Source organism: Malus sylvestris, chromosome 11, assembly GCF_916048215.2.
Source record: "Malus sylvestris chromosome 11, drMalSylv7.2, whole genome shotgun sequence".
Classification (NCBI taxonomy): domain Eukaryota; kingdom Viridiplantae; phylum Streptophyta; class Magnoliopsida; order Rosales; family Rosaceae; genus Malus; species Malus sylvestris.
Genome location: NC_062270.1, coordinates 20,151,968 through 20,164,599, shown reverse-complemented (window position 1 = coordinate 20,164,599; position 12,632 = coordinate 20,151,968). Strand labels below are relative to the sequence as shown.

Genomic DNA, 12,632 nt, shown 5'->3' with positions numbered 1-12,632 from the left:
ATTAGTAATAAAATGTGTCCAATATATATGTAATAATGCATGCAAATAATTCACCTACAAATAAAGGAAGCTTGATTAAAAATAATATATCTACTACTTTCAATTTTCCTTTTTTTTTAACAAACATAATGTATCTACAACATAATTTACCTATTGTTTAATCTTTCAAAAAAAACTAATGTATCTACTGTTTTATTTTAATGGCGATAATTTATCTTGGTTTAATTTTTACGAAATAATTTAGGCACTACTTAACTTGACCAAAACAATGTAACTACTATTTTAATTTACCTACAAAATAAATGCTATGTGATTCAAAATTAATTTACTTATATTTTACATATAAATATAGATAAATTATTTTTAACACGCATATAATAATAACAAATAAAAAATGTCTAATGTATGTAATACTCTATGTAAAATAATTTACCTACAACATAAAATATTAACTGGTTTGTTATTTTATCAAACAATATTATTTGATGCAAAATAACTGATTGTACAAAGGATTTTCTTTCTTCATACGAAAAATGTGTCCATATTAGTAACATATATATATATATGTCACTAATATTTATGATACAAGAAAAGTAAAATTTCTATATGGGGTTAATTGCTAATCATAATTAGGGTGAGTAATAATATTTATTGACATAATTAGGGTTTTGTGGCATAAGTTGTAAATATGTGGTAATAATTGGTTATATATTTGTCTTCATGGTAGTCTATTTGAATTAGGTTTTATTTGAATGTTTAATATTATGTGGGTTTTTGTTTGGAAAATAGGAGTTTCAAGGACCTTTCTCTAAAGAACCCCTATCTATCATATTTAGGACAGATTTTTTTCAAGTATAAGTATCTAAGAGACATTCTACAGGTCATAATATAAGTGAAAAATATATATATATTTTTGGATGCTCCTTCAATCATTTTGCAACACATGATATACCCGTTTAAAATGGCGGATGCTTGAAAAAATTTCCCCATCCTTAAGTGGAGATCTTAATAATTGTTTCGGTGTAGCATTCAGTACTACGGTATACCTAGAGTACTTTTACAACTATTAAATATTTTATTTTTAAATTTCGGTAATTTATTTTCTAAACCAATCATCTTAATTACTATTGAGTTTTGAGAAACATTACTTTTAGATTTCAGTTTTTTTTTTTTATCAAACAGAAAACTCCTTACCAGAGCGTTGATTATATATATAAGTAATCAGCTCATCAACTATTGGAGTATAAAACTTGGTCCCATTCAAGTGATGTGACTCCAAGAGCTAGAAAATGTTAAAATAAAAAACCTCAGCCACTAAGAATAATAAAAAATAAAAAACCCTACCTGCGCCAGAGAAGAATTTGGAAAGCCAGTCCAATGAGATGATCATTGCTGACCGAAACACTGGCTCTGGTTGGTACATGCATGCCATATGTAGAAACATAAACCAAATACAAGCAAATCTGTCATCATCTGATAATAATTAATGAAAGAAAAGGAAATTATTTTTTCATTTTTGTCTGAGAAAGAAATCTCAGAACTTGATTCGATCGAGTTTATATATAATCTGTTGAGCTCCACAGTTTCAGGAAGAAAGCAATATCATCACAAGGCAAATCCAAGCATTATATACAGCAAAGAATGGGAACCAATCAAGAATATGGAGCAGAGACAGAGAGGTACATATATAATCTCTATATTTATGAGTTTTTAATTTACTTTTATAATTAATTTAACTATCTCCTTGCAAGATTAGGTGTTACTAAAAGAAACATTTGATCATTATTTTGTTCTTAGTTTTCAGTTTTTTTTTTTTTTTTTTTTCAACTTGAAACTCGTTTGATAACTATTTGAGTTTTCAAAATTTCTCTCAGTTTTCAATTTTTTAAAAGTAAAATATAGAAAAACTGCAAACAAACAGTCGCAAAATAAGGACAAAAGATTTTAAAATTTTCTTCAACTTGAAACTCGTTTGATAACTATTTGAGTTTTCAAAATTTCTCTCAGTTTTCAATTTTTTAAAAGTAAAATATAGAAAAACTGCAAACAAACAGTCGCAAAATAAGGACAAAAGATTTTAAAATTTTCATAGTGGTTGCGCTACTGTAGATGTGCAGTGGTTAGCGGTGCAAACAAGGGTATTGGATTTGAGGTGGTGAGGCAGCTTGCATCTCAAGGGGTGGTGGTGGTGTTGACAGCCAGGGATGAGAAGAGGGGAAAAGAAGCAACATCTAAGCTCCAACAGTTGGGTCTGTCAAATGTTGTCTTCCATCAACTTGATGTCTTGAATCCAGTTAGCATCCACTCCTTGGCCAAATTCATACACGCCAAATTTGGCAGGCTTGATATCTTGGTAACGCCAAACTTTTCTTTCTTGTTTCTATTCAGCAATTTTTTATATTTAATTAATGACCAATTAATTTTACCCTTTAAAAATATTGAAACAACAAAATGTTAAAATCAACACATACGGTCGACCTACGATGGCAATCGGTCGGTATCAATGTCTCGCTTCAGTGAGTTCATGTGCCCTTGCTATTTTAGCAATAGTTTGACATGGCCTCATTGGTGTAGCTATTGTTTCATGTGTGCATCTAATGTCTAATTTGTCACATCTATCACTTTTGTGGCATATTTCTTTTGTTTATTTTTAGTCTTGCTGTAGCGGTGTAGAGATTTACTTTATTTGTATGCCCTTACTTATATGTCAGAAATGTGGTGAGCATGTAGACTACGGAACTTGAGAACTTTCATTATATAACCAATATAGTAAAGTGATTTCAACACACGTCTATTTATTTTTCGTCGCATATTCTTGTTTATTTACCGTGTTTAAGTTGAATTTATTAAAGGAGAATCAAGAAACATATAATAGGTTTTGCAAATAAAGAAATAAAGGTTCCTGTGCGCCAAATAACTTGTTTATTAGCCCTATATTAGGCCAATAGGTACATTTCCAATGTACAAACATATTAACATTGTGCTAGTACTTGTTGGCCTCCAAAATATTGAGTGAAAATCTGTGGGTATAACTTAAATTAACCATTTGATTTCTGCAGGTTAATAATGCTGGAGCTACTGGAGTACTGGTGTCTGAGAAAGATTTAAAATCTCTAGACATTGACTCCACAACTTGGGTAAGTTATATAGCAGTATATTTCTCATGAGAAGCACATGCATGAAATAGGGACGCCATGGTGGTGTCTCAAAAAAATTACACAACACCATATGGGATACTAAGAATACATAAAGTCGTATTATTAGTCTGAGACATCACAGTGACGTCTTGAGGTGTCGGTCTTAGGTCTTCTCACAAATATACTATATATATGTCGCCACACCACAACCAAGATTCGCAGCAGCTTTTAACTACAAGAAGTTGTTTGTTCAGCTTTCAGGCAAAGCAGTCAACCAAATTCAATGTGCAATTAAATACACTTATGAGAAGGCTGAGGAATGTTTGAATACAAATTACTACGGTGTTAAAAGATTAACCGAGGCTCTTCTCCCACTCTTGCAACTCTCCACTCTGGGAGCAAGAATCGTCAATGTCTCCTCCCTAAGGAGTGAACTCAAGGTAAAAATACACAATGAAACAAAAATTATCTAACAAAGGTTAATGTTCATTATCTGGACGAGTCTGGCAAGAGAAGATTTACTCGATGTTATATTCCATTCATCGACAATAGTCGTTCTCCTCTCATTAACTTGTTGATGCCCAGAAATAAGCCTCAATCAATATGATCTCCTTCAATGTCCTAGCTATAGCAACACACGATGAAACAAAATTTTAAATTTCCTAATCAAAGTTATCAAATACTATGCAGAGGATACCAAGTGAAGAGATAAGAAATGAGCTCGGGGATGTAGAAACATTGACAGAGGAGAAAGTGGATGCAGTTTTGGCAAGATTTCTGCATGATTTTAAACAAAACGAACTCGAAGCGAATGGATGGACAATGATGCTGCCTGCATATAGCATTTTCAAGGCCACCCTCAATGCTTACACTAGAATCTTTGCCAACAAGTACCCAAACATGTGCATCAACTGTGTGCATCCTGGCTTTGTCAATACAGACCTCAATTGGCATACAGGGACCATGACTGTCGAAGAAGGGGCTGCCGGTCTGGTCAGGTTGGCTCTTATACCCCATGGAGGCCCTTCCGGCTGCTATTTCGATCGAACTGAAGTCGCAGACTTTTAATGATATACACATATATATACATGTAAGATTTATGCATCTTTCCTTATTTATATATGATACATATATTATGTATAAGACTGATGTTAAGCTAAATAAGGGTTAGAACGCGTCTTTTTCAAGCTTGGCCAATGGGGGAATACTTCACGGATTTCAAAATTATATAAATAAAACTTTAACCAAGGAAAAGTAACATTTAAAAAAACAAATGTTTGGGAGACCATATAATGAGACTTACTTGTATAGTTAACCTTACCATTTTTAGATTTAGTTTATAAAATTTAGTCTTTCAAACATTTTTCTAAACAAATATCAAATCAGATACATAAATGATTGTAGTTATGACCTAAAGAAGCCAAGAATTGTTGACTTTAATTTTCGGGAGGTGTGAGTAATGGACTAGCGTTTTCATCTTGTGTCTTCCACACAAAAAAAATAATAATTAAAAATATACAATTCAACTAACAATAAAATAATATTTACAGTGCTCCCCCTCGAAAGGAGGCCAATTCCGCTGCACATCGACTTGCTTGATCTGGGATTGGCAGGATTGAGGTATGGTTTGGGGTTGAGGTGATTTTAAAAAAAAATTGGTATAAAAAAAAGCTGGAGGCATTTTTGTGTTTGGTAAACTTCCAACTTCAGTTTTTTTTTACAATGGGTAAAAAAAAACCAAAAAACAGAAGCAACAAAAGACAACTTTGAAAAACTGGCTTTTCAACTTCTGCGCAATCCTCTCAAACACTTGTGAATAGTGACCCTTTAATGAAAGTTTTTGGCAATCCTACCGTTCCTTCATCTCTATCATCCCCTTTCTGCTCCTCCCAGCTTCATCTCTACCAAAGATCTTTGAAGATTTGTGTCGCCCCTACTGTGAATCTACCTCGTCCCTCACCGTGAAGATCTGAATTATCACCACCAGAGACCCACAAGGGTCTCCAGGAGGAGAGCCCTAGACAGCTATCATCACAAATTAACCAAAGTTGTTATATCAAATGTGCTTGAAACTAAATCATAATTAGCAAAGGAAGATTGTGTGTTATGAGAAACCACGAATTCGCAGAGGAACATTGTGACGGGGAGGTCTTTCCTACAACCTTGCGGCGAGTGAGGGAGGAGTGGAATCAGGTTTCTGGGTTTCTAGGTTGCCGGGAGCAGAGTGGGAGCGTGGCGAAGCTGCTTCTGCTACCCCAGCGCGGCATAGAAGGCACGGTTCCCATTTCAACAAATGCAGAAAAGTCATTTTCGAATGCACCGAGTGAAGAAATTGAACCAACGACGACTAGGATAACAGGGCCGGTGAGGGGATCTCGGAGGTGCAATTGGCGGAGGTCGTCAATGGCGATGGAATTACAGAGATTGTTTGGGGTTTTGGGGATTGGATCTTCGGCGGAGATTGAAATCGAGATATGAGGCATCAACTGTTTATTTCATAAAACATATTATTTAATATTACTATTATTATTATGATAGTAATATTAAATAAAATATCATAATAATAATATAGTATTATACATTTTTTGGTCATTTCATACAGTCACAGCTGTTTTACATAAAAGCTTACCGAACACTATCATACTGTTTTTTTTTCTTTTTCCAAAAGCACTTTTACAAAAAAAGTTTACCAAGCACTTTGTTGCTTTATTTCACATCTACTTATTCTCATAGCACAGCAGAATCAGTTTTTTTTCAAAGCACAACAATACCAAACTAAGCCTAATGAATTTCAATGGAGAGCAACTGCTCCTGAGCTTTTGTTGGATACTCTTATTGAAGACAACTCTTTATAATTTTGTTTGTTTTCTCTCTTGGCGTGAGGATAGGTAAAGTTAGTTGTTCGTGCGGGACGCTCTTTTTCCTTTCAACCAGGTTGAAAACCCAAACAAGGTTTTTATGAAGGCCCATTTAACCACACTATCCTCCGCTTTGTACGGTTTTATCTTATATCAATCAATATCGTACTTCTCTAAAAAAATGTATACAATTCAACTACTGTTATGAAACTAATTATTGAGGGAGAGAATAGAGAGACGGCCAACTAAAGAAGAGAGAAAGAGAGAAGAACGTTGGTAAATTATGTGTCACTTTCCTTTTATCTAATGACTTTATTTATACTAATAATGATCGACTTTCTTGCCTTACAATTAATACAAAGCTTATGAGAATTTGATATATATTCATATTATATTGGGATTACTACTCTAAGTTTACAAAATCACACTAAAAATAAAATAGTATTTATAGTACTCCCCCTTGAGTGTGTACAACTTAAAAAGTTGTCACATAATGTTTTCATGATTAAGAGATGGTAGTTGTTGTCGTCGGTTCTCTTTCGGCACATGCAATGCATACACTCCAATGAATTAAGGTATAAATATGACTTTATAGCCAAAATTCATTTAGGGTTTTCTTTTGGGGAAAGGATGAGAACATAAGCTCTCATTTCTCTCTTAAGTGGCCGGCCTCCTTGGAGGGTTTAGCTAGCAATCCTACTACTCCAAGGTCACTCATTTCTTCTCCAATCTAACCTTGGTGAAGAGACTTAGAGGTTCTCAATTTTGGGAACTTGGAGAACCATTTCATCCATCCAAATCCATAGATCTAAGATGCAAGGAATGAAGGCCCTTTCTTTGGGTGATTAGCCTTTGCTTATGCAAAGAGGAATCTACAAAGGTATAATTTCTCAACTAACAAATGTTGTTTTAAGTTGAGTCAAGGTTCACCAATCTACTAGGCTTTGAATTTCATGGGTAATGTTTTGTTTTTGAGTGCATACAAGCATGATTCCGCCTTTTAATTGTTAATTGCATGCTATAGATGTTATTCAAATGAACATGTTTTCACCAAAATCATCCTTCAAGTGGTATCAGAGCCTAGGTCTAGTAGTTGGTGAATCCTTTTGGGTTTTGTAGTTCATAGTCTTTGATTTAAAAGTTGTAATATGTTACAAGCTTTATTCTTGTTTCTTTGAATGTAAATTTTATTAGAAAATTTCCCTTCTCAAATGTTGTAGATGTAGTTCATATGAGCATGAATATTGGAGCTAAAATTTGGTGCCATGTTTTTGGGAAAATTCGGCCAAATCTAAAGGGTGGTTTTTTGGGTTCATGTTTGTCTTGTTAAAAATGTTTTCAAGTGACTTTTGGAACCCCTATGTACCCTAGTTTGGTTATATGTTATTTCCCTTAAGTTTGAATGGTTTTGGGTGAAAAATGTTCATGGAAATTTTTTGAGTTTTTCATGAGTGTTCTTCATTGTTCTTGACATTTTTGCCAAGAACAAAAAGTTTGGTGTTTTGATTCAAAGTTTTGATTTATTTCATAAAGTTTATGTTTTATGTTTTTCATATGTTTAAATGTATTAGATATTTGTTTAGAAAGGTGATGGAATTATTGGTGGGTGTGTAAGGATTAATTCCCTTTCACACACACCACTTGCACCACTTGTATGCTTTATGTCAAACTTACCAATCAACACACACATCACTCCTTTCACCTCTCCAAAACCGGCCACTCCTTCAATGGGAGTACTTTTGGGGCTTTTATGCAATTACATAAAGTTTTGATACTTTTGTGTATTTGCACTTTGGCCCAAAAGTTTACGTTTTTACGTTTAGGTCCAAAAACGCTAAAGGACAAATTGTTTTGCTCCTTTAATGAAGTTTTTGCATTTGTTGAAATTTTTGGGTTCTAGTTGTAATTACATGAAGTAGTGGACTTTTGTGTTTTTACAAAATGACCCCAAAAGTTTATGTTTTTGCAATATAGCCCAAAAGTTGAGGTTATTGCATTTTGGCCCAAATTAAGTTGAGAACAAAATTGTTTTGTCTTTTTAAATGAGAATTGGATTTTCATTTCATTTAGCTCCATTTAAATCAATTTTATGGATACAAAAACCAAATGAAAATGTTGCATTCAATTTAATTAGTTAAAGTGTTAATTAATTAAAGGGTGATTATGAACCTAAGCCTACGATAATTGAGCTATGTGAAAGGCCATTTCAAATTTGTTTGAACCATGGAATGTGTAGATTAGATTTTGGTTGTAATTTGATTTGATCAAATGTTGTAAAAGAGCATAAGCTCTTCTTTACTTTAAAGTAATTTGTTTTATTCAAATGTTGTAAAGAGCATAAGCTCATCTTTACTTTGAAGTACTCCTTTCTTGTATTATTTGATATGCATGAAAATGGAGTAGAGGGTCCAACGCCCCTAAGACAACACGCCTTAATGTGATTAAACGCGTAACTAAAATCAATCACCATCCCTAGACCGAGATTCAACACTAGGCTCATGTTGAATCTAAACAAAGGTTCATAGTCATCGTAAGGCCCTAAGGCAACTATATAGTCCATCAAATGAATGCAAAGTTTATGTTAGTAGTATCATATACTCTTGCTTTAAAAACCGTTTTATAAGCATAGTGGGAGTATTATATACAACTAAATTCAATCAAATGGACCAATAGTTGTAATAGGACCAAAATTGTTTTAATAAAGATTAAAATGAATATTTATATGTGATGAGACCTAAAAACCCTCAACCAAACCATTATTAAGTTGAGAAGCGTGAGAGTGCTTTGAACACTCTTTCGTGGCCCTCTACCGTGGTAGGCTCCGATCGTTTGTGACTTGTACACCGGCTTCACCCTATCATGGGGGAGTACAAAGTGCGTGCTTACACTCAGGACGAGTCTATATGCATACTTGATGTTGTGAAAGGTAGGCAACGAGAATGATCAATATCATATCATTGTGAGGTTGTTCTTGAACCCCTACCCGAACTTGCATGGAGGGAATGACTTAACTAAGTGCAATGGAGCCAATATCATATCATTGTGAGGTTACATTCTCTAGAAGCCAAATAAGATGGGTACTTGCAAGAGATGCAAATGAGTAAGCGTACTCTCTCATTATTATTAATGCTAGCCAATATCATATCATTGTGAGGTGGGCTTGGTAGTAGTGAGTCTCCCATACCCTACTAAGAGTTTCCTCCAAAACTCTCGAATTCCAATGAGGGATATGGAATTTGCCAAAAATAGTGGGTGGTGCTATTTGATTCAAAGACCCGAATCAAATGGCTTAAAATCAATCAATTTATATTCATTATGTATTTGTTTACCAATATATTTGCAAACACTATCCAAAACTTGACAAAGAAAAGCCGAATGCTTTAGTTTCCGGACTTGGTACAACAATCCCAAAGATTGTCTTAAATGGATTGTATATGTACCTAAGTAGTCTCATCCTCACAATCTTCCTATTGATAATGTACCATTGGAAGAACATGTTAGATAAGTCTATCATAAAGAGGACAACACTTTTAAAGTCATAATTCTTCAATTACAAATCGTTGTATGAAGAAATAAGAGTTGCTTTGAACAACCCTTAACTAACGCAAACATTAGTGCTTGTTTCTTTGTTACATGAACAAGGAACTTAAGAAGAAAGCACAAAGGCATGGACACTTTATGTGCCATAATTCTTCACTTACCAATTGTTGTATGAAGAAATGAGAGTTGCCTTGAACAACTCTTGAAAGTTTGTAATTATGTTTAGAACATAATGGTTGGTTGACAAAAATAGTCCATCAACATGGACTTATGATGATTTTGAATCATTGAGTGTTGAAGTGTTACACCACTTCTAGAGACGGAAACTAAGCAAGGACTTCACCTTTGTGTCCCCATCCAAATGGTTCACTAAGTTTATTGTAAAGTATATAGTGAACAATAACCACACGCTCTCCAAATCGTTTGATGTGTATAACACAATTGAAATAAGTTTCAAGAGAGACAGTGGGAGTTTAGGGACCATGACTATTGTAGACAAAGGAGAAGTCAAATGAAGAAAGCGAAATAAACTCCAAGGGAACAAACTTTCTTTATGAAAGGATGGACATTGGAAGGGGTATTTGCAAGAAATGTCTTGCAAATGTCAAGAACACACCTTTCGAAGGTGTTGTAAATTGTTCTTGAAAAGTTCAAAACAGTTGGCTCTTCTACTTGAATGTTTGATTCCGTATTAGTAACTATGTTTTACAATCGTTGTAAAAGTGTGGCTAATAAGAAGTAGAAGATTAATGAGAGAAGAGAAAGTACTTCACATTCGGAATGTGAATCAAATGTAGATCTCTACGAAAGCAGATGGTACTTACTTCCTCATATGAACTACCAAAGAAATTGGAAAAACCAAAGATTGTCTTTACATTCCAATTTTAAGGAACTTAATTCCATCACTAAGGGATGGATGAATGTTTTGTTTGACAAAACATTGTTCTTTATTAATGAATGATTAGATTATTGTAATCTAATTAATTATCTCTATAGTAGAGATGATATGGTAGTGTTAACTGTTTAGAATATAACGATGCTTAAAACCCAAAAGGTTGCAAGGTAGTGACTAATCCCAACTGAGTTGTGATACCTCAAAAACATAAAATACGAGTTGGTCATAGATGGATGCTTTGGATCGTTAGATCCGGATCCAACACCTTCTTATTAAAATTGAATAGAGGCGAAATGTTCGAATCTTTATTCTTTTGGAAAGAAGAAAGAATCACAAAGTTGTTGAGGTTAATTCACTTAGATGTTAGTGGCACTTGTCCACAACATAATACTACTCATGTTGTATGACATTCACCGAAGATCACTCTCGGTTGGACTATAGTTTATTTTGAATAAACACAAGTCCGAATACTTTGCAAAAGGTTTCAAAGAATTCAAGAAATGTAAGTTGATGAGTAAGACTTCTAAAGTATTTGCCTCCTTAGATTTGATCCAAGGAAAGATAACACTTTAGAACAGTTTCCTTGAAAAATATCAAGGGAAGAAGCATCAAAAGATAATGGATTTCTCCATTAGGAGAAGAACGAACTTGAATAAGATTTAGTTCGTTGGATGTTATCAATTACCCATATATAGGATATATGCTTCTACGACAATATGATTGTCAATTAGAAGATCTTCCAAAATTTTCATGATTCCATAAGATGTAGTTGGAAAGAAAGACAAATCTTAATCATGTTAAGATTTGGGGTTGTGTGCTAATAAGCAATATTTGTTTGAGAATTATCTTGTGGGTATCCATAAATTAACATTTGGATATCACTTCTATAAACCAACTAACAAATGTTGTTTGTTGGGTAGTTCATTGTAATCCTACACCAGGATTTGCCTAAGATAGAGAAAATGAACGAGAGATAGAACTCAAAGAATGGGTTCTTTGAGAGACAAGATAGTAATCAACAAATATAACAACCTAGTTCCTATACCACAAGCTCCAAGGTAGTCAAGAAGGATTTATAAACCGTCTCAGTTGAATGGTTTGAACTTTATGACTATGTCATAGAGTTGCACCTCTTAATTCGAAAGAAATAAGAATGAAAATCCTTATGACTATATTGAGTGTATATACGATATATACTCAAGGAAATGGTAAAGTACCATTTGACCCGAAATAATGAAACCTCCATAGCTAATTGGTAGCTTAAGGTGACTACAATTAAAGAGATTGGTTGACTTGGAAGAAACCATCTTTAACGTAGTCTTGGTTTCAATTAATTCGAAGATTGCTAGCTACAACTAAATGGTGATTCAATGTTTGGACATAATATGGGTTTCCGAAAACATTATTAAGATAGTCTTGATAATATATGTCTAAAACTATGAATCACAAGACATGTAAGTTGTAGAGATCCATCCATCATGGATCTTAGCAAGCTAGTGGGAGCTATAAGCGTCTTATGAGAGAAAGATCAAATCGTTTGATTTCTCATAAAGATGTAAATGAATCTTTTGTTTACTAGGTTTACAAAAGATTAGTGGGAGTTAATCATGTTCCTAAAATTTAAATATATATGATATATTAATTTTGGAAATGAAAAGAATACTTCTTCGTTAAAGTTATGACTTTAAAACATTATATGAAGATAGAACGTATATGGGAGACATAGTCTATATACATGGGATGGAAATCTATATTGATAGATTTTAGGATATAATTGGATTATATCAAGCCCTAAATATAGACAAAAGATGATAGGAAGTTTCTCATATGATGATGAACTTCAATCAAAAGGACAACTCTAGTGAGACTAAGAAATTGCTCTTCTCAAAGAGAACGTACTCTTTGACTCCCAAAGAAATAATGCGTAAATAGAATCCTTTATGCATACGCAGAAAGGTGATTTATGTATTTCATATTGTATGAAAAACATTGATATGAGTTGTACCTAGAACGGTACAAGACGATATCAGTGCAAGCCCAGGATCAGAACCATGGCAACTGTCAAGTGAGTCCTTAAGTATTTAAGAAATACTAAAGGATAAATTCCTCAAAGATTGAGGAAGAATTAGAGTAACGTAATGGAAGTGTAAATGTATTAGATTATGAATCTAATCCATCATTGGATGTTTCTTCATTATGAAT

At 33.6% G+C, this 12,632-nt stretch overlaps 1 protein-coding gene across 1 annotated transcript; it reads left to right on the top strand.

Moving 5' to 3' along the window:
• The first annotated feature begins 1,462 nt into the window (after positions 1 to 1,462).
• On the top strand, positions 1,463 to 4,205 carry LOC126591560 (short-chain dehydrogenase/reductase 2b-like). Its single transcript, XM_050257293.1, has 5 exons — positions 1,463 to 1,679; positions 2,110 to 2,353; positions 3,060 to 3,137; positions 3,392 to 3,577; positions 3,828 to 4,205. The coding sequence occupies exons 1-5, from the start codon at positions 1,642 to 1,644 to the stop codon at positions 4,203 to 4,205; spliced, it is 924 nt and encodes a 307-aa protein (XP_050113250.1). The 5' UTR covers positions 1,463 to 1,641.
• Positions 4,206 to 12,632: the final 8,427 nt, after the last annotated feature.